General features: G+C 39.6%; 1 protein-coding gene across 2 annotated transcripts in view; it reads left to right on the top strand.

Annotated features, from left to right (window-relative positions):
- The window catches only part of Wdr72 (WD repeat domain 72), a 169249-nt gene extending 146896 nt beyond the window's left edge, over positions 1 to 22353 (top strand). For both annotated transcript variants that reach the window (XM_021229378.2, XM_013116125.3), the window contains exons 19-20: positions 15855 to 15959; positions 21471 to 22353. In XM_021229378.2, the coding sequence (XP_021085037.1) occupies positions 15855 to 15959; positions 21471 to 21526 (161 nt within the window). In that variant the 3' untranslated portion in view covers positions 21527 to 22353. The remainder of the gene's footprint in view (positions 1 to 15854; positions 15960 to 21470) is intronic.
- The last annotated feature ends 638 nt before the right edge of the window (positions 22354 to 22991 follow it).

Below are 22991 nucleotides of genomic sequence, written 5' to 3' on the forward strand. Positions count from 1 at the left end.
GGCAAATATAAAGACTTCCTGTCTTCAGATGTAAGCAACCAGCCAACCAGCTGTGGCTTTTCAGCTAGCTCTGGATCTCACTGTTGGCATTAAATGAAATTAGTTGGTGTTTTCTTTTCCTTTCTTTGTTATCAATTATAACTCTTTTAAATGTATTCTTAGGACATTCTGGTTGCTGTCACCCCTGCCCATTCCCTACTATCACTGTTATTTAGCACTCCTCCGACTTCCCAACAGGTGTCTTTCCCACATTCACATCCTCTTGTTTTGATTTTGACAAGAGCCATTGGTGTGACCATGAGTTTGGAAATATCCACTGGAGCTTAGTGGGCTCACTCATGTGTACTCACCCAAAGACAGTGGCTGACCTTCCCTCAGAATCTACTAGTAGTTTGGCATGGGAGGATAGGGCTCTGTGAGTTTTTTTTCCCAATTTCTGACTGACAAATGATAGCTCCGGTCTTATGCAGGCAACCTTAACTGCTTTGAGCTCATGATTGCAATGGCCATGTTGCACCTAGAACTTAGCATTCTGCATGCCTTCTCTGTCTCTTCTGGTGTGTGTGTGTGTGTGTGTGTGTGTGTGTGTGTGTGTGTGTGTGTGTTGTCCCTTGTGCGTTATAGGGAATGTCTCATTTAGGAGTGACTCTTCAAACATCACTTACTCTTCAGTCTAACACTTTTCCAACTGAGCCATTTTGGCTTTCATCACTTATTTTTAACACCCCTTCATTCTTACTTCCCAGTCCACTGACTCACTATTTTAACTTTAGAATGCTCCTTTGAGAATTTGTTGCAATTAATAATGTCATTGTATTTAAAGAGTAAAGGTGGGCCTGCATGGGAGGCTCCATAGCAAAGTGCTTTCCATGCAAGCATGAGGACAGCATGAGGACCTGAGTTATATTCCCCAGTACCCAGCATGTAAAAGAAAGATGTTGTGGCATATAATTGTAATCCCATCACTGGGGAAGTAGAGACAAGAAGGTCCCTGAAACTCACTGGTCAACCAGTCTAACTGAAATGCTGACCTCTGACATCACACACATGTATAGGCATCTTCACACACATGTTGAAATGCACAGAGTAAAACACACACATACAGTAAGTAAAGATTAATGGCCAAATTGTAGTCTGCCCTCTGCACTGTTCCTTGTCTAAATAGATACACGCCCTTGATTTGCCCCAGTCAGAAAGCACATACAGCTAACCCTCAGCTGCTCTGCCCAGTCAAGCAAGCTTCATGGCCCCAGCTGTGCCTTGGGATGTGCTCTGAAGGTGTCTGCTGAACTGTCTTCCAGCTCAGGTTCATCAAGGACTGCCACTTTAAAAACACACACAGGCAGGCATCCTAGGATATGCCATTATAAGCTGCTGCCAGGGGATCTCCTAACAGATAAATGGAATCTCTGTGAAGTAAATTAGTGTGAACCAGTCAATCTGTGTGTCAGCCGTGAGCCACTTCCATGGATAAATGCCTAGCTGAGTGGAGGCCAGGGCCTGGTGCCATGTGTGGGTCAGAATCTCAGATACAGTTTCACAGGATAAGGGGATTTGGAGCAATGTTTAGTCTTGGGAGAAAGCCAATTTGATCTGTGCTTTAGATTGGTCAATGAAATAGACTTCTAAGGCATTTTTGTTTCATCCCTCATCAAACTGGACTGTGTGATGCCAAGTTAGACAACTTCCTTACTGTGAGAAGTATCAGGGATACTTGGGAAATAGCTGCCTCCTCCCAGAGAGCTGTTATTCTTCAGAGTCCCACTATGCTTGGCTTGGGCTGAGTGTCCTAGCTAAAATCTTTAGGGTCTCAAAACAAACAAATAAACAAATGAACAAAAGATTCCATACTTTGGAAAGAAAACTTAATCTAGACCCTTTCTCTATGAGGAACAAATGTGTGACCTTTAATTCATGAAGAATAGGAGGTCCTATGTAGAGGCAGATGACCATGGTCCCTTGAAGATGCCCAATGGGGGAAATCATGCTTTAGTTATTAGAGATTAGAAAACCACCTACACTAACCTGAATAGCAGTTAAGTCTTTAAAAATATATTAAGTGTGGCTGAAGAGGTGGTACATTCATTTCCCATGCACAGGACCCAGGATCCATTCCCAGCACTCACATGGTGACTCACAACCACCTATAATTACAATTTCAGAAGCTCATACGCCCTCTTATGTCCCCTGAAAACCTCTTACACATGATTCACAGCCATACATGCAGACTAAATACACATACACATAAAATAAAATACATCCATACATGCAGACTAAATACACATACACACAGAATGAAATGTGTCCTAAAACATAAATGTCCTCTGGAAAGAATTTAGAGAACAAACCCCATTCAAGTCCCTAGAGCCATCCTAATTAATGTTTCATATAACTAAATTATGACTGTCAATGGTACTTTTATGCAAAACCCATGTTTCCTTAATTGCATATTCCTTTGGAAATTGCAGCCTGCTCTTACATTAAGAGCACAAGGATTCATTTTATCTTGTTAAATTATACCAAATTATCTTCATTCTTTTTTCCTTTCATTACATTAATAAAACTTTTATCATCTTACTTCTGTAGAATGAAATATCAATGAGATTATTGAACTTAACATAAAAGTGTTAAAAGAGGATGGACAGAAACTTAGGTCTTATTTGAGAGACATTTCTAAGAGCATTTCTTAGCTGTGGGAGAGGTTTTGGTTTTGAAGAAAAAAATAATTCTGCTTGGAACAGGAACTTATGCAAAATAATAATCACTCACATATTAAGTAAGTTTATTTTCTATCTCTGGTTACCCTTTTAGACTCTTTAACACCTACATTGCTTTGGAAAATATTGCATGAAGGTACTGCCAGTATGAGGTCTATTAAGGCAATTTTATATATAAGATACATTTAGTGAATAAGGACATGTCTGTGGGTGTTAGTCAACATGAATCATAGCAAAGATCAAACCAAACACTTTAACATTCAAGTGACCCTTTCCTTGAAATAATGAAACAAAAATGGGATGTCCTGTGGGACCAAAATTTGTTTTATGACTGTACATTATGTTCAGAAGAGTGAAATCCCAGGGGTCAGTTTAATTTTATGATTTATGAGGGTCAGGAGAAGAGAATGGCTATCCATGAATGTTCCCTTGGATTTTTGGAGGTAGATGTAATTTTTGCAATGTTAGTGTGAACTTTTTCTTGAGAGACATGAATAAATGTGTACTCATCCCAGATATGGCACAGACAAAAGTGGGGAATCCACCAAAGTCCAAATTGGCAAATCAGTGTGTGTATAGGGCTTTCAGGGCATCAGTTGGGGGCTACTTAGAGGTATGGGGGTTACTCCCAACGAACCTCAGCACTGAAAAGGTCTCATCACAGCATGGATAGCAAGATCGTCATTGTCACAGGGCTGGAGTGATTGTCTCAGGTACCTTCAACATTCTATATTTTCTGGCCCCTCCTAAGAACAGGTGCATCAGATGTAGCATTACATATAGCTGGAAGAGAGGCCTACAAGGGAGTGGCTAGAGTCTCAGGTGAGGATCCAGTGACACTACCCACCTGATCTTGTGAGTCTTTTGTAGTAGTCACAGCGGCTTTGATGAAGATGGTAATGGCTGTTGTGTTTAGGGGAGAATGTTCCACAACAACTTGTATTTTCATTCTTTGAAGGTTTTGAGGGAACACTTTTTTATAAGTGATCTTTGGTTTAGAAGTTTTTCTTAGTATGGAGCACCCGGGCTCTACATAAAGATCCAACCTGAGAAAGTGGATTTTTCCCTGACCACTACTGCCTACAATTATACCGTCCCAGGAGAACTGAGCTCATTACGCTTGGTACCAGCATCCTCTCGCTCTGAATTTCCAGCTGACTGAGACAAGCTCAGGCTGTCAGAAACTGACATATGGGTCATGCCTCTGATTTTTCTAGCCTAGCCTACTGATTGCAGAACTGGAGATTCTGTTATCGAGGACAGCAGCCTCACAACTCAAGATGTGTCTAAAATACCTGGATGTCCTGATAATGAGGCCGGATGTGGACAAAGAATGGTCATACAAGTGGAATTTAAGTCAGATAAAGACAGAGGATAAGGGAGGAATATTCATTGGTGGGTTAATGAAGATTTTGTAAAAGGGTAGAATTTGAGCTAGACCTTCAACTGATACTTTAGTAAACAACGACTTGGAGTGGCATTTGTCCATAAGGATCTAGACAAAGGTAATGATGTAGAAAATAATTGTCATATCCAAGGGACAATGTGTGACCTCATAATGTTGAAGTGTGTTGTATCACAGTCTGAAAGGAAATGTTTAAGAGTGGGGTGGAAACCAGTCATTGTTAACTGAGGCAGCACTAGGATGGCTCATATAATTCATAGCTCTAGAATCTCCCATTGTGGATTTAACAGGGATCATTGTAGATCATGTTCTACATCAGAACTGTAATATCAGGCCTTGTGTTTGAGATGCAACATTTCTCAGCTTAAAGAATGACTGAAAAAAGATATCCAGTTTGTGGTCACAATAGCTACCCCGGAATGGACTGCAGAAGGAGAGTATGGTCATGGTAGAGAAACCAGAGACAAGAAAATGACTACTGGGATTATTTAAAACTTTGTTTCCTTGCATTCCTTAGACTTGCTCTCAGGCTTTAGTCTTAAAATCTTGAGATATTCCCATAGGGATGACCTCCTCTTCATTCCTTCCAGACTACTCTTTCCTTTGTATTCTGAAAGACAACAAGGACTCAAGCAGTGCCTCAAAAGGTCTCCTGGTGTGCCTGCCCACTTGGCTCTTCTCACATGTCTCCTTTCTCTTGCTTCTCCCATGCTGAGCTTACTATGTTGATCAGCTTTTTCCTGGAAACCCAGCCTGAGTTTAGTCATTCACCTGCATCTTTTCCCTGTAAAACAATGTCTCTAAGTCCTATCAAATGACGGCCCAGTATCCTGTTTCTTTTACAAATACTTAGGATTGTGTTTTCCTTGAATGTTTTCCACAATGTAACTTTGTCAAAATGTGTGTGCAGCATGTCTTCTCACTGATTTCTGTCTCATGGTGGTTTCTATAGTTAATTGATTCACTCTAACATTTCACAACTCGGGAACCCTTTATGTCCATGCATTCTTCTAAACAAGGTATTAAAACATAGCAAGAGGTCTTTTACCATAGGCTATGGAATTATGCTTTCTTAGAAGCATCTGTATATCTCTTGCCTTTTGCTTACTATTTCTGTGTTCTCAGACTATGATAACACCTGTCTTGCATTGAACCTGACTCTTGATACAGTTTCCTAAATTATAGGGAGCAGTTTATCTTCATTCATATATATGCTTGTTCTTAATTTTTCCCTCGAATTATGTTTGTTTTACTTTTTATTATAGATTATCTCGCATCAAATTGAGACTCTCAGACATGTCTGGTGGTTCACATCCGTAAGCCTAACATTTGGGTGGACAAAGCAGGAGAATCATGATTTCAATGCTAATATGTGCTAAATAAAGGGATGTTATCTCCAAAGTAATAACAAGTATATAAAGGATGCTACACTTTCTGCCACTTAAAAATGCTATTTCTGTTCTTGGGGTAACCAAATCTTGATAGCATCATCCAAATATCCTGAGTATGATACACCAACTGTTTTCAGATTTGAGAAACCATTTTTTCTTTCAATAAATACTTGAACACTTGAATTTTTTTGAGACTGGGTTTCTTTGTGTAACAGCCCTGGTTGTCCTGCAACTCACTCTGTAGACCAGGCTGGCTTTGAACTCACGGAGATCCACCTGCCTCTGCCTACCAAGTGCTGGAATTAAAGGTGTGCAACACCACCAACCCGTAATACTTGAACATTTTAAAACACATGGCTACATTCATATGTGTAACCATAAAAGTGAATTCCAGCCAACACCTATACTCTTCACATCTAGTATGAATACCTGTGTAGGATGCAGGGTACAGGAGAGTGATGCTCATTCCAGATTGGATTGTAATGAGGTTGCAAAGCAGGCTGTTAGCAACCAAACATGTCTCCCATTCCATTTCAGTAAGACTTCCCACTTTGGTATCAAGCAAAACTACCACTTCCAGAGCATTAAGACTAATGATACAAAATATTCTAACTCTCCCTCCTTTTTTTCTTCCTTCCTTATGTTGATAAGGGAAAACAAGGTATAGACTAGGTAAAACATGATTTGCTTATTTCCATTTCCTATCTAGGGATAGCACCATCTGGTATGATTAACCATCTGGAATAAGTGTCTCCTGAGACACAGACCAGTTTCAGCTGAGCATCTGCCTGCCCTGTAGCCATTCTCCCTACCATACTAGTGGTCCTTCTTTAACTTCAGCCTGGGGAAAGTTTGCAGGACTTAGGAATTCAAGAGCTCATGTAATTCTACAGTTGTCTCTTCTCCTAGTGATCAAGAGGGGGCTCCTCCTAGTACTTTCTCTTATGGAGAACTGCAGGTTTTGTTATAGTTGAAATTGCCCTCTGTAGTCCTTATCAACTTCATACATAAATCATGTTTATCTCTGGTCTCAAATGCTAGCTTCATATTTTTTTGATTGAAAGGTCTGCTTTGTTTTTCTGACCTTCTACATTAAAAAAAAACAAGCTGTGGTGATTCCTATAAGTTCCTCCCAGGGTCTCTCTTTCTTCAAGTTGTCAATGTGTGAAGACCTATTTGTTTTTATTTATTCTTGCTTTCCAGTTCATATTTTTGTGGTTCTGAACTGTTAGAAAAGGACAATACACTTCTGTATTTACCAGAGGATTTTATCCTTATGAGAAAGATGTTTTTTTTTCTTTCTTTATTTTAGAAGCACTCTTATTTTACATATCAGTCCCACATTCCCTTGCCTTCCCATCCTCCCATGCTCCCCACCGACCCCAAACCCACGCCACACACTCCCCAAGGATAGTGAGGCCCTCCACAGAGAACCATCAAAGTCCATCACATCATTTGGGGGAGGGCCTAGGCCCTTTTTCTTGTATCTGGGCTGCAATAGTATCTGTCCATAGGGAATGGACTCCCAAAGTCTATTTGTGCTCTAGGGATAAACACTGGCTCCACTGTTAGAGGTCCCATAGACTTCCCAGGCCTCCTAATTGGCACCCACATTCAGAGGGCTTGGTTCAGTCCAATGCTGGTTCCCAGCTTTATGACTAGGATATCTGTGCTCTCACTATGTCGGGTCAACTGTTTCTGCAGGTTTCTCCATCACAGTCTTGGAAAAATGTGGTACATTTACACAATGGAATATTACTCAGCAGGAAAAAAAACAGTGAAATCTTGAAATTCTCAGGCAAATTTATAGAACTGTAAGAAAACATCCTGAGTGAGGTAACCAAATCACAGAAAGACAAGCAGGAGCCTTCATCCAGTAGCATATCGAAGCAGAGACAGGCACCCACAGCTAAACACTGAGTCATACTCCTGGAATCCAGTTGCAGAGAAGGGGGAAGGGGGAGTAAAGGAGCCAAGAAAAATGACTTTTGACAAACTTAAATACATGAAAAGTTCAAAAGCTAATCTCTGTATGTTCTTAAAAGCTGCTCAGCCTCTATGCGTCTCTTTAGTCTGAAGGAGTCTTTTAAGATTAGATGTTCTTAGGTCTTTTTTTTTAAGTCACTATCTTACTGTGTAGGAAGCTGTGCTCAAGCCAGATAATTTGACCAGATTATGTTTTACCTGTGTGAAAATATGTGTATGTATGGGTCAGTGCACATGCGTGTGTGTGCCTGCATGCATGTGTGTGTGCATGTACACATATGCCATACATGTACATGTATAATCTACAAGACAACCTTTGGTGTCTTCCCTAGGAATAATGCTTCCTTTCTTTGACACCTTACCCCAACTTTGAGACACAATCTGTGATTGCCTGGAATTAAACCAGACTGCTGGCTGAGCTTCAGGGAACCTTCCATTTCTGTTTGCCCAGTGCTTCGATTACAAGCACCACAGTAAGTGTTCTTTTATGTGAGTTAAAATCAAACTTACGTTCTTGTACGCACAAGATTGAGTTAGCTCCCAGGCCCAGAGTCTTTCTTGCTCCCTCTACCCCTGGATGATGGAAGCTACAATGGACCCTATTCCCTTGCTTTTGTTAGAAGACCCTGAGAGAGGTCTTGAAGATTTTCAGGACCACTCTCTTGGCCACTTACTTTCTTAACATCCTGTTCTGTGATGCTCTGATAGTGTGTTTGGCTGATTTCAAGAATTCTTGAACTTCACAGTTGTAATACTGCAGAGGAGTTTCCTGGACCAACTCCCTCATTCTAGGTAGAAAAGAACTCGAGGCAGGAAAATAAAGCTCCATGCCCAAAGTTACACAAAAGAGAGTAGAGGTGACATTGGATAATAGACTTTAGATTTAGGAGAGGCACACATACTCTTCTGTGACTATCCTTGAGAAAGCAGGAAGTTCTTTCCAATAGTGAAATCATTTGTGGGCACTAAACAGTAAAACTTAATATATTCTGTTTTAAAATATGCAAATAAGACATTTTAATACAAACTGCGACTGTTAATAATAAATTATTGGAGATGTTTGGGTAAAATAGAGCCCTGAGATTTTCCCCTTAAACTTCAATTACATTTGGTAATTATTTCAATCTTAGTAATTATTGTTAGTACTTTACCTAGATTATATGGTCTGTACTTTATTAACTTATTTATTTTGTGTGTGTGTTTGTGTGTGTCACATGTATGCGAGTACCCATAGAGACCAGAAGAGGGTGTCAGATGCCCCAGGAGCTGGAGTTATAGGTGGTTAGGAACCACCCAAAAATGTAGGTGCCAAGAGCTGAACTTTGGTCTTCTGGAGGAGCAGCAGATACTCTCAACCACGAAGCCACCTCTCCAGCCCCCAAGGGCATTATTGATAAGTACTTTGTACCTTGGGGTAGGTCAGAGGTATAATACTTGCTGGTTGCCAGTCTAATCAAAATACTTCATTGCTCAGATATACTGAGTAACAGAGGAACTTGTGTTTCTGTGAGGAATGAAACCATGTTTAAAGAGATTTAGTAAATAATTGATACACCTTCTTGATTTACACTAGCCCTTTATGATCTAGCCACATGTCTCAGCCATAGATGTTAACTGTAGGAAGGATTCCCCCTCAGACTAATTAGTCAAAAATTTGACTCTGTGTGTGTGTGTGTGTGTGTGTGTGTGTTTGTGTGTGTAAAGTAATAAAGATTACATGAACTGGATATGGGTACCAACATAATAGTCATTATCCACAGTATTTTGAAAATTTCATCTTCTTACCAGTTATTAAAAATTATATCATTTTTGCAGAAGTTCACACCAGGAAATCATACCCAAATGACAGTGCATGTCAGGTAGTACGTTCAGGAGGACAGTGGAACACAGAAGCCCAGAGGTGCTCTTGCTGAACATCACTTAGTGATGACGAAGCATCAGGTGCCTAATTTAATTGCTGGCATGACTGTAAGATTTTGTTTTCCACACCAAAAGCAAAGTAATCCCAGAGTCTAACGCAGGATGTACACTGAAGAGATACTATTACTTGATTCTCAGCAGATTCTCTCTAAAGTATGGGCAATATGTACACAGCCCTTTATTAGACAATGCTGCCCTGATACAATCCAGAGAAAAGCCACACTGTAGACTGAATTTGGAGTCTGTCCAGATGACATTTTCTGTGCTTACAGTGCTGCTGGTAGCACTTAAATTTCCGTTATGGGTTTTGCTTCCTCCTGATCTAAAATATATTCATATGCATTAGTAAAGAGCACCTGTTGCTTTTGCAGAGTTCCAGTGTTCGATTCCGAGCACCCACGATTCTCATCTTACAATTCCCTATCACTCCAGCTCCGAGAGATCTGTGTCCTCTTCCTGTCTCTAAGGGCACCTACACTTGGGTAGCATACCTTCATGCATATACATAGTAGTAAATAATAAAAATAAAACAGAAGAATTTGTTTTCTTTGTGATCTGTCAGGATTGCATCACCATTTGCTTCTATCTGAATTTGATGCCATTTTTTCTTTTTTTTATGTCTTTTGTAAGATATTGTTTAGTGTATTTCTTAGTACTTTCATTGGAGCTGGAAGATGTCTAGAGTCCCAAGAAGGATGTGATCAGACCTCACCTCCAGACTGGGCTAGGCGATTTGGACTGGAGTTTTTGTTTGTTTTTTTGTCTTCCCTCCCCTTCCCTCCCCTCCCCTCCCCTTCCTTTCCCTCCCCTCCCCTTCCTTTCCCTCCCCTCCCCTCCCCTCCCCTTTCCTCCCCTCCCCTTCCCTTATCTTCTCTTCCCTTCCCTTTTCTTTCCTTCCCTTCACTTTCCCTTCCTTCCTTCCCCTCCCCTCCCCCTCATCCTATTTCCCCTTCTCCTCCCTTCTTTTCTTCCTTCTTCCTTTCTTTCTTTCTTTCTTCCTTTCTATTCCTTTGATGTTGTGACTTCCAGAAACTGTGTATCATATGTATGCTTTCTTTTTATGAGTCATTTGCCTTTAAATATTTGTCTTTAAATATCCCCATTATTTCCAAAGAGGCTGTGTATATGAATGTGATTTCTGTGTGTGTTTTTTTTTAAGATTTTATATTTGTCGGGTGGGGGATGTAGCATTCATGATAGTGAAGTGCTCAAGGGAGCCAAAAAAAGGAGACAGATTTCCAGGAGCTGGAGTTACAGGAAGTAATGAACTGCCTGACTTGGGTGCTGGGAACCAAACACAGGCCCTCACAAGAGCAGTGAATACTCTCAACCAATGAGTTGTTTCTCTAGCCCTGGGCTCTCTTTTTAAATTAGTCCTAATTCATCATATTAGAATCATTATTGGTGTTTATTTTATTTGCTCCATAAATGACATGGATTTTTTTAAATTAAAGCACATAACAAAAAAAGATAATTAGAAATATTTGACCTTACAATATTACTTTTGAAGTTAGATAATTCTCATGATTGTAGATACAGTCTTCATAGAACTATTGCATGTGGGAAGAACAGCTTCACTGATGGACTCAAGCTGAATTAGATGGACATGAGGGCTGTTGGTCACAAGCATCCTCCTGTGAGACTTTATGAACAATGTGTAATCACTCCATTAGGCATAGGGAGTGCTGTCTCTTCTGAAAACACCCTTTATCATGCACTTTACCTATAGCAGGAGGTCATAGGTTCTTACCAAGTACTCTGCTTGGTCAATGGTAGTTTAGCTGAGAAGATCATGTGCTGTTTGTGGAGTGAATGAAAGTATTTAATTGGTGGTGTCTATTCTCTTATCCAAGATGAGAGTGTATCCCCTGGAACTCTGCTAGCTAGGAGTGGTATGAATGTGTGGTAGTCTTCCCCCTGGGCTCATGTGTTTGAACCTTGGTATCCAGCTTGTTAGAAGCTATGGAATCTTTGCTAATCCAGCAGAGGTGAGTTCCTGAAAATGGGCCTTTGAGTGCTTTTTCCTACCTAAAGTTTTGGTCTAGCTTTCTTGGCTTCCTCTCTGTTAGCAGGATGTGAAGAGAACCTGCCACATACCTTAGCCACCCTTGAGTTGCTCTGCCTCACCTTCCTCAGGACTGATATACCCTGAGATCAGGAGCTAAAAGAAAACTCTCCTCTTTTAAGTATTTCTGTACTTAGTCACAGTCATGAGAAAGGCAGTCAATACTCTAGACCTAGCTGCCTTTAATACCATCATTCTACAAATGGCAAAAGGGTGGGAGGAAGTTTCTAGAAAATAACAGAAGCCAGAATAGAGAATGAGGTGTGTAGAGGATGCCACTTGGAATTATATGGCCATGTGACTACATAACTTAAACAATAACTCCTCCCATAAGGTCTTCCTCATAAAATATTTGGGATGTAGTTTTCAACTACTGGTTTTGAGGGCTGAAGAGATGGATTAGACTGTGCAAGTATGAGGACCAAAGTTCAGCCTGCAGTACCCACATAAAAGCTAGGTATGGCTCAAAAGATTAACAAGGTGGAGAGAGAAGCTGAGAAAAACCTGACATCAATCTCTGGTCTCCACATGTGTGTACATGTATGTGAATATGAACCAGCATAACCTAGGAAGGAGGGAAGGAAGGAGAGATACTGACTTTCTATTGTCTTTGCCTGAATGTTTCATTTCTTAGGATCTATAATTAAACCCATTAAAGGTAGCATAGTCTCTCATATTCATGTAGAGCACTCCTCTCTCTATCTACTGACTTAGGACATATTAAAAAGATATTCAGAGAATCATCTTTTTGGCTGTCAATATTTTAAAATATGTGGCGAGTAAATGGAACAACCTTCCATCTGTCGGTGGATGAAACAGACTTCCATCTTTCAGTGGAGATCTGGTAAGTAGATTGTGTCTTTTGGAGACCCAAACCTCCATATGTAGACAGCTTAACAGTCTATTCTAGGGTAAATAAGCAGCTGATGTTAGGCTGAAGATGAGTCTCACTACCATTTGCACTGTATTGATGTCAAAAGCATCTCCCTGCCAAGCTCTGAAAAGCACCTTCAAAAACTACCAAAAACACCCAAGAACTTTAGTGATGAGCTACAAATGGACTGTGGTATTGATAAGGAAAAGTCGATATGTATAGTGAAAGGATGGCTACTGTGATAAATGGGTCTTCCATCAGTAAAGATCAAATTATTGACTATCTAGGACAAGGAAAAAAATCTGTCTATAGCTAACTTCTACAGGTGAGAAGAATTAGCCAACAACAGCAATTCAGGGACAGCTCCAGGAGACAAACAAGGAGAATTCATTACAAATATCCCAAGTGGACAGCCGCATTAGCAAACATTTCTGTGGCGTGAGGTATACAACAGTTCTTTGGACACACATGTGTCCAGGCCCTTTTCTTTGGTGTGAATGCCTCCCATTGGTCATCCCACAATCTCATTCAAGAAGAGTTATATTAGATTTCACCTCCTTAGTACTCCTTAGCAGAGAACTTCTTTGCCCTCCTAAAAGGCATGTCACCCTTAGACTGTGAACTCCAGAGATCCTGACTAATTTTGTTAATTGTACATCAACTAGATAACAAGTTCCATGAGGGTGCATGGAAAGTACCTCCATTCCTTTGCCCCTAAGGGTCCATCAAAGAGCTATGCCCATACTAAGCACCAGATCAATGTATGTTGATTTCACCGGTTTTGGAAGGGTTCATTACTGGAACCCCAGTCACTCATCATGTCAGAGTTTAATGAGGAAACACCACAGGAAGAACCCAAAAGGACAATCACAAGGATTAGCCTATCAAACAAACAAACAAACAAAAGGCAGATTGGCAGTAATTAACCTCTCTGAAGCCTGCTGCTCCCAGTTGACACTGCATGGTCCTTTCTACCGCAGTAAGTTTAATTGGACGCTTGCTCCGTGAGCCTACCAGGAAAGAATGGCAAATCATGTGCACTTTAGATTTGAAAATTCACCTGTAATAAAGAAGACACTTGAATAACCTCCACATAATAGCAACACTCACCCTCACAAGAACCAGCTTCTTAGAAATCAGAAGTCAAGGCAAAGAGTAGCTAAGTGGTACCTGCTGGAATCATTTCCAGAAAGACTAGGGGCTGATCCTACTTTCTAGCTTTTTGAAAATATTTGATGTATCTTCTCATCTGAATCTTGCCTATTGGCACAGATAATGGATGTAGGTACTTCTTTCTTCTAATGCCATGTCCTCTTCCTTTTGAGGTCTTTAATTACCAGTAATATGTTTTATTGCTTAAATGTGTTCTTTGACAATTATACACATGTTTGTAGTATACAGATTTCATCCCCCTCCCTCTGTAATCTCTCACTCTCCTCTGTCCACTTCCTACCTTCCCTACTAATCTCTTCCTCACATGCTTACATTTTTGTTTGGTTTGTTACCTCCCTCCAAAGTTTAATTAAGTAGGGCCTGTTATGTGGCCAAGGATCAGAACTATCCATTGGAGTCTGTTGGGATCACCAGTGGGTATACAACTGAAAACAATGAATTCCTTTCTTCCAGAGTCTACCAGTAGCCAATAGTTCAGCACTAAGGGGAAGGACCCACTGGAGTAGCATTTTTAATGTTGGTTGTTTGGTAAAAATATGTTGGAGAAATAAATAACTGGATGACTATTGAAAGGTGTTCAATCATGAAAGAACAATATGTTGGATGAGAAGAACAATGCATTTGCCCAAATAAATAGAGATGCAACTTCATTTGTGTTTAGCTAAAGATTTATCTATGTGATCTGTTCCTTATTGTAAACACCACCATCACTACTTCAGAGAATTAACAAATAAGATACATTGAGATAAAATCCATTTTAAAAGACTATAAATGCTGACTGGTATAACAATTTTCTGTAGCTTTGCTGCATTTAACTATCCCATGTGCAATGAATAGACATAGACGTTTCATTGCAGATCACAGACTTGGCCACATAGTATGACCTGGCAATCTCCTTGTGGATTTAACTGAACACACATCATTGAGAACACACATACTCTTGATTTATGAGGCAGCTAGTCTGGCCCCTCTGTTTCAGTACCTGGTCTACTCATTCATTTTAGAAATCCTTGGAGAATGAGTATATATATATGTATATATATATATATGTATATTCAATTCAATACTTTGTATATCTATATATGCATGCTTTCTATAGTTGTGTATGTGCATGTTTACATGTCTTAATGGGTATTTATATACTCAATAGTGTATAGGTAATAGTATATGTAATATTTATATGTCTACCTGAGTATATGTAGACTTGATAGTATATTCTTATGTATATATGTGTATGTGTATATAGGTATACATATGGATGGTGATGTTTACATGTTTACATGTCTGCTTTAGTGTATATACTCAATAATACATGCAAATCTGTATGTGTATGCATATATGGGGACATAGATGGACAGTTATATATACATGTTTAAATTTCACAGGAATGTATGTGCTCAATAATGTGTGTACATTTGGCTTCAGATAAGTTGGTGTGATGCAATCTGTGTGATTGGCACTCATTTTATTCTGTCTGCTGAGCACCCTCATGCTGAGCAGACCCACTTTTCCTGGCAGCTATTGACTAGTGAGGAGGTAACATGAAAATGTGTTGCTCGTGGATGTCATTTACAACAAGTGTTTCAACCTGTGGAAATCACAGAGATTGGAGTCTATATGTTAAAGAATTTGTGTTGATAATGTCCTTACAGGAAATGTTGTACCTGGGTGCCAGCTTCCATTTGTGGTCAGTCCCTGATGCTACCTAGGAAATGATCTTGTGAAAAGTTGTTGGGTTGCCTACTGTTCAAACCACTGGCCCTTCTTATCCTCATGTTGAATGCATTCATTCTATGCTTGAAAATTTCCTTTGTGTAAGCCTTTTTGTGTGCACGCGTTTGGTGCCATGGGTTTTGGTGTGGTGAAAAGAGAGCCAAAGTGCAAACAAAGAGTCCATTCCTGTGATTTGTGCTATGGAAGGAGCCACGCCATGGGGCAGGGCTGGGATTTCTAATTGAGTTGGCTGCTGTTCTTTGCTGGGTGCCCATGTGCTCTTAAGTGACTGTATTGTCTTAGATTTATGCATTAAAAATACGATTTCTACTTCGAAAGCATCACTTTGTCACTTTGTAGCTATGTAGCTTTTAAGCTGATGCCAGAAGCTTATTTTTCTTCTGAGATAAAGTCACATCTATGGATTTTTCAACTAATTACGTGTCTGCCAATAAATACTTAGAGGATACACTTTATTTCAATTTATTATTTGTGTTTTCCATAGTGTGCCCCATACTATCTGTGGGACTGAAATGGTCTAATGGTGTTCACTGCTACTTTTTCATGGCTGTCTTTCTCTCTTTCTCTTTCCTTTCTCTCTTTTTAACAGCTTCAGTCGGTCCGGTCAAGCATGGCAACGACTTGAACTCGGCAAACTTCCAAGATACTGAGGACATTCTTGACAGATGTGTCTTGGAAGAGTCGGAGAGTGCAGGTGGAAGCCATTTAAACATAGTCAAGTATAAAATGATAAATTTGACACAGCTTTGGGGTCCTTGGGAGTGTGTGGGGGAGGACACTGGAAGGCTGCTGGCTCTTAGCAGCTGCACTCTCAAATTAACGCCCCCCCCAGGAGGTCACGGTGTGGGGCTGTTATCTTTTCCTCTTTCATCAAGAATTCAGCTGGACAAAATAGAAAGACGTTATGACGGAGAAGGGAAGCCGACACCGTTAGTTCATTATCAATTCCAACCTAAACTTCTTAATCCACACAGAAGCTGGAACCTAGAGAAATGTTGACATTTCAAATATTTCAAATAATGAGACCTAACAAGAGAAAGGCAGAAAGGCAGAGATGAGCAGAGAGAAACAAATGGCCACCACTAGAATCTCTTTACCTTTCCCTGTTCAAACAGAACTCTGAGAGGAAAGTGCTTTAGCAAAACAAGGGTGGATACAGTCAAACAATGGGAAAGACTGTCGGAACCCTTTATCAGGAAGTAAGATTTACTCTGTGTCAAAGTTGCTTACTTTGATATTCTCTTTGAGAAAAGGAAAAGTAGGAAAATGTACCAGGAAAAGATATCTAGGACAACTTAGCTGCAATTTTTTTATTCTGATTTGGTTTGAAATAAGCCCAATTTTAATGATTAATTAATTACAAAGAAAAGAATTGTTACTAAAAACTGAATGACACTGCAGGGCCACTACAATCCATGAGGTGCTAATACCATGGTTGAAAGAGTTAGCTCTCTCCAGGCTGGACATTTCTTTCTGTTTTGTCTAGCTATGGTGTCCCCTCCACGCTCTCACATCTTTGTGTGCTGATCTTTGTATCATATTTTGATTCATCCTCTCTGTAGGCTGTCAGCTTAGTTAAGAGATTTCCAAATTGTGTCGCCTTCCCTGACAGGGGGGCAGCTGCAAACAGTCCCCTGATCCTTCCCGGAGGAGAGATACTGAGATTTAATTTTCAGTGAAAGGTGCAGCCTGCAATCTGTGTCAGCCCCCCCCCATGTCATCTTGGAACCCCAATAGGCCCGGTGGTGATGGCAAGTGTGTATCAGGCCCTCCACTGCACTAGGATCTCTTAGAAGATGAGCTGCAGCTGTGTGCCCGATCCCAGCAACGCTTTCTCGTCTGCATCCGAGGGCACAGAGAGACAGCGTCTTTTTACAATGACAGAAATTGTTAAAGAACAAATTAGCCTGCTCCCTGGCCTAACACTCCAAAGGCAATGTCAATTCATTTCACTTTAAAGAGGAGAGGGTGATGGTGGTGTTAACTGTCTACACTAAATATTATTCTTAGATTGCTTTTAGTTAGGATTGAAACTGTCTTAATTCTGACGAGGTTTTTACAGCTCTGGATGAACTGTTTCCCATCAAGCGTTTTGTCAGGAAGTTAAATCTAGGAGTCAGGTATTTACTTGAGAACTAGTTGTTTTGAGCACGATGCATCAACATGATTCCATCCACTATGCCTTAATATAAGTGGACTGAGAGTGAAATTCAAATGGCTTTCACCATCTGACAGATTGTGAACAAAAGAACATATAAAAAAAGCCAGAGTAATTAGAAAATACAGGGGCACGGGGAAAATCTTATAGAGTAAGTACTGTTCCATACATCGGACATCATTAAACCGGTAATAAAGAATGAATTGCTCTGGCTTTTTCCTCTGTCCATCCTTGCATTTTAAGACATCTTACCCTTATAGGCCTAGAAACCTCTGGAGGGTTCGCTAGTGGTCTCACTGCCTTCCACTGAGAATTTGTGGCTTGGTTGTCATGGAGACATCGTATTTCTCCAAGAATTGCTCATATTGATCCGTAGCCAGGCGTAAATGGCCAAGCAAGTGTGAGGAAGAAGGGGGCTGGGCAGTCCTGTAAAATGACCAGGGCTTGTGGGTCGGAAAGCAGCTCATAGCAAACACTTAAGGGAAAAGAAAGAAGCTGTTTCGTTTTGGTTCGGGATTTATTTCTGCACTTTGGACTGTTGTCTTCTTTTGGGACAAACTGAAAGGAACTTGTTAGTGGCTTGTCATGTCAGATCTTGGGTGCTTGGTCCTGACACAGCTGTCAGCTTCCCAGCTCTGTGCAGTTCAGGGACACACAACAAAGAGGTAGTAGCATGAATTATTTATTACTCTTCGTGTGGATAAAATTCTGTAATAAGAAATTAAGACACTTCTGACAGAGGTGTGTGTTTGCTGAAAAAGATTTTGATGAGACATGAGATTTCCTCAGAGTAGAAGCATCTGATAGATGACATTCCTAGAACTGAACAAGGAAAGAAAATAAGTTTTGTGCATCTTATGGGAATTTGGTGGCAGAGAGGGACTTTTCTGAAGCTGCGAAATTATGACAACCCATTTTTCAGTGCTCAAAGATAAACTTAAGAGTGACTCAACGTGTAGGGCCCTACAAGGATGAGTATTATCCTGGATGAGTACACACCTCTGTTTACTGCGTGGGGGTGCCATTTATCTAGGAAATATTAACCACCTTTATTACACAGAAAACAAACAAAAACAAAAACAAATTTAGGAGGTTTGAAGTGGTGACATTTGAGACCGTAACTAAGAGAAGTGTGTTGGTAGCTAAATTTACAATGATGTTGTATGCAAGGGGTATACTTAAGTCTGGAGCCATCATTCTTTCTGATTTCCCCTGAAATGTCATCATTCTATCTGAAATTCCCTTTAACATCTTCATGGATGTACAAAATCCCCCTGTTACAAAACTGAGTATGTTCAGCCTTCTTGCTGTAATGGATATTGACCTTATGTAGTTTAATGTAATGCTAACTGACTAATATATTTATTACCTCATTTTAAATGAATAGGCTAAATGTTTAAAGGGTATTTAGAAAAGGAAAACAGAAATGATTTTCCCATAGCAAGAGTATCGCTTCCTCTATTGTTCTATCCAAATACTGTCTTTGTTTTTAAATCTTTTCAAGCTATCACTTTATTCTGGTTTCTGTAGCTACATCACCCTATCTTCAGCCCTCATTCATGGGCAGAAAGTAGGAAGGACAAGATAGCGTGGAGAAGCTGAGGTATATTTCTGAAAAGAGGTGAAGTTACTATCTTTAATGCTGCTAGTTTTTAAATGCCATTAATAAAATGAAAACCTTAAATTTGGCATAAGATGATACAGTTGACTTCCTGAGTAGTGTTTGGAGACAGTGAGCTAATTCTCACTCTCTGACGTTACCTCCCAGCCTACAGCTGGCCAGGGGGAGCTGTTTATAAATGGGCCACTCTGCATATGGGTCACAGCTCAGAGGTCTTGCAGAGTGTGCTCACCTCTTCTCTGGAGGGCTGTACCTTACTCATCCTGCCATTCTGATCTTTATTGGTTCAAGCCTTATACCCAGGTGAGTGCCTAGAGTCCATTAAGGTTGGCGAGGCACCTGTCAGCCAGTGTGTTCTTGCTATTTCAACCTTGCTTGTGAACCTAGAGGTCTGGTCTGATGGGGAAAGTAACCCTTGGATATGTCTTTTCTTTGAAATAATTCATCAGCAGTGAGTTTTGGCTCACAGGTGAATACCATATAGGAGCTTGTGTCTCTGGCTCTGTGAAGTCTACCTACTCCTACCCTGGCATTTATATGTTGCTGAAGCCTGTGGGAATAAGGTTGATGTCTAGTAATAGAAGCCCCAATACGGCATCATGAATGTGCAGGCCCCTGTCTGTGATTTTAGAGCCATTAGACATTCCTTCCTTAGCTTTTTAAGGCTTGGCAACTTTTGAATTTAAAAGCTGTTTTCCAAAAATAGTTTGAGATCATGTAGTTAACTTCTGGATAAAACTCAGTCTTATCCTCTAGACTGTTTTAGAGACCCCTTGCCCCTCATCTTCACACTCATGATGATAAAAAAATCATAGAGCAATGTTTGCAGTTTTTAGGTTACTGTTAATGAGAGACCTTGGCATATAAAATTAATAATTTTACATCCTAACATTCTAGGGACAGTGCACTTAAAAATAACTTCAGGGACAGGGTAGATGACTCAGTCAGTAAAATGCTTTCCGTGTAAGTACAATAACTTGAATTTTATCCTCAGCACCTATGTAAAAAGCCAGGTGTAATCCAAGTGCTGGGAAGAGGATCTCTGGAACTTGCTGGTCTACCAGTCTATCCGAATCAGAGAGCTCTGAGTTCAGTGAGAGGCCCTGTCTCAAAAAGTGACATGGAGAATGATAACAACATTAATCTCTGGCCTACACGTATGTGCACACATAAATGTACACACATACATACACACAGGTAGTGTCAATTGAAAATAGTGGAGAAGAGATAGTTGGAAAGTACAAAAAATGCATTCACTAAGTTTTCACATCAATTTCAAAGTAGTTTATAATCAGTGTGTGTTCTGCCATTAATAGAGCATTTTAGTGGTTTCTATGTAGCACATTGTGCGTGTGGATCTATATACATCACTGTCAATCAATATTACATTTGCATGAATCTGATGAACAAAACTAGAATTCTCAAAGAGGATGATACATTGTGAAAAGCCAAGGTGAGATTTTTTTCTTTTGCTACTCTGTCTGATGAATCACCAGCAAAAGCCAGGAATCAGAAAGTAGTGTTGGAGGGGCCTGATGATGATGCATGAGGCAGAAAATGCGGACAGTGTAAGCTGAGCATCAATCATGATGACCAAACACAGGCTTATGGCTGGGGCTGAAACTTGTTCTAGAAAAAGGAAGAACAATGTCAATAATAAAATAGCAGGTTCCTACTGGTTTTATTTAGCATTGCCACTGTCTTAATTAATTTGCCCAATGAGAAAATGTAAACTCCAGCATAATAAATTTTAAAGCAATGTAAAACCACAGGCTGATTCACAGGAATATATACATGTAACAATATATGGTACAGTATTTATTTGGTGCCGTATTTATTAAAATGAAGAGTTCACTTTTTAATTTTGCCAGGAAGAATGAAAGTGACTACTTTGGAGTGCATTTTTAATACAAAAAAAAAGAAAGAAAAGAAAAACCCAAACAGTTAATAGAAACACAAGACTCCACTTCTTTGAATAGTCAAACCATTTTTATCATATCCCCCATTTTGTTATCCTACACAGATAACTACCCAAATGCTTGAGAGATACATATTTTGATTCTACAAAATAATCTGTACTTCAGCGAATATTTATAAAGCCTGACACTGAAACCATGGTTGTAGATTGCTCTGAGAACAATTAAGCTGCTTAAAATGTGGAAGAATTTGCCTATTTCAAGCCAAGTTCATCATTTTGGAAGATTTTGTTGTTGGGACGATTAAAAGCTATTGGTAATGTGTGGGATTAAAATGCAGGTACCTGCTTTATAAGACAGGGATATTAGTTATCATATAATGTATTTCTCTTCAGAGTAGGAAAGGAATGCAGAAATCACAGACAATGCTCTCCTTCATTTTCTGCTCCTCACTCTTCCCCTTCCCACACCTCTCCTCCTTCCATAACCCAGTGTCTGCTTTCTTTCTAGGTCAGCCTAGGCATCGTCCATGGATAGCGAAGGTCTGCTCCTGCAGGATGTGCTAGATGGAATTTCAAAAAGGGAATCGAATATGAACTAACAGAAGCACAGAGACACCAAATAAAAGCAATGTTGTCATTGGTCTCTAGTGGATTTGCTAATATATTAGCCAGAGTGTATTAAAAATGTATCACTGATTGAGGATATCCAAATTCTAATTCTAGGAAATAACTGTCTAAGTGAGTCTCCTTACTCCCCCTTATTTTCTGTCATTAATTGTAACAAAGAATACCAGCCCACAGATATATATTGAACATTGCTTCAGATGTTCACCTTCCCGGTGCCTGAATTACAGAAGCCAAAGGAATGCACAAGACTCTCAATTCACTGTTGCTTCAAGGATTTAAACCCAAACTTTGCCGTGTTGGGCTTGGACATAATGTTTTAGTGGGTGCCTCAGTTCCCACCAACCTTTACACATGTCATCCTTAAACACGAAATGTCCTTTAGCCAATCTGTGACATACAAGAGTGTCTAGTTTTGCGAGGTCCAATCAGTACGGAGCTCTAATGACACCGTAGCAAATGTCTTTAATTAAAGGTTGATGTAACCTGAACTGGGGGAGGGGATTCTACTTACTACATACCACAGTTTGTTCTTTGTTAGTGTAAACAGCCAAGGTTCTTTTCTCAGAAAGAAGCTGTGCTTGCAGGAATTCTAAAACTAAAAACTGCCGAGCGATATCAACAGAAATGGGCATAAAGTGCTTATCTGTTCAGCCAACCTGAATTATGTGCTATGACTTTTATTGAATGATTCATTAATTTGTAGAAAATCATCAAAGTTTATTAACATATATCTAAATGAATAGAAATATGACTTAATCCATAGAAAGGTGAAAATAAATATATATATATATAATATATAAGTAGTGTGTGTGTGGTTCATTTCATTTCATACAATTTTAATTCAACATTTTTCTGAGCACTAGCTTCAGATCCTGGGTTGAGATGCAGCAGTGAGGGGCAAGGAGAGATTCAAAAAGAGAACTTTGAGCTGCCTTGCTCTGCAACCTTCGAGAACTTATAATTATTGAGCTAGATGAATGTATCTAATACGAATATCAAAAAACTATAATGCCATGGAAACCCATGTTTCCTAAAATAGTATGTCTCTGCATGAAGTTCATTTTGATTTGTACTTAAGATGTCAACAGTTGTCAACAGTTGTCAACAGTAATAATTGTGGAAACCATTACCTTCTGAGCATTTTCCCCCTTTGGATATAGCCATGAGTAAAGTGAACCAAGTTACAAACAAGCTAGGCAGTGGGATAGATGTGACTTTCAAGGACATCACAGGTATTTTAGATGATGAAGCATTAAATTTGTCTCTAAAGGGGGAAATTTTAATAGTTAAAAAGGTACATGTTGAAATTATGTTGTTTAATTAAAAGTGAGTTTTATTATTTTCATAGATATAGTATTCCCTTTCATAAAATAATAACAATACATTTAAATCATTGCTGTAT

This window comes from Mesocricetus auratus, unplaced genomic scaffold (genome assembly GCF_017639785.1).
Source record: "Mesocricetus auratus isolate SY011 unplaced genomic scaffold, BCM_Maur_2.0 Super-Scaffold_100691, whole genome shotgun sequence".
NCBI classification, from domain to species: domain Eukaryota; kingdom Metazoa; phylum Chordata; class Mammalia; order Rodentia; family Cricetidae; genus Mesocricetus; species Mesocricetus auratus.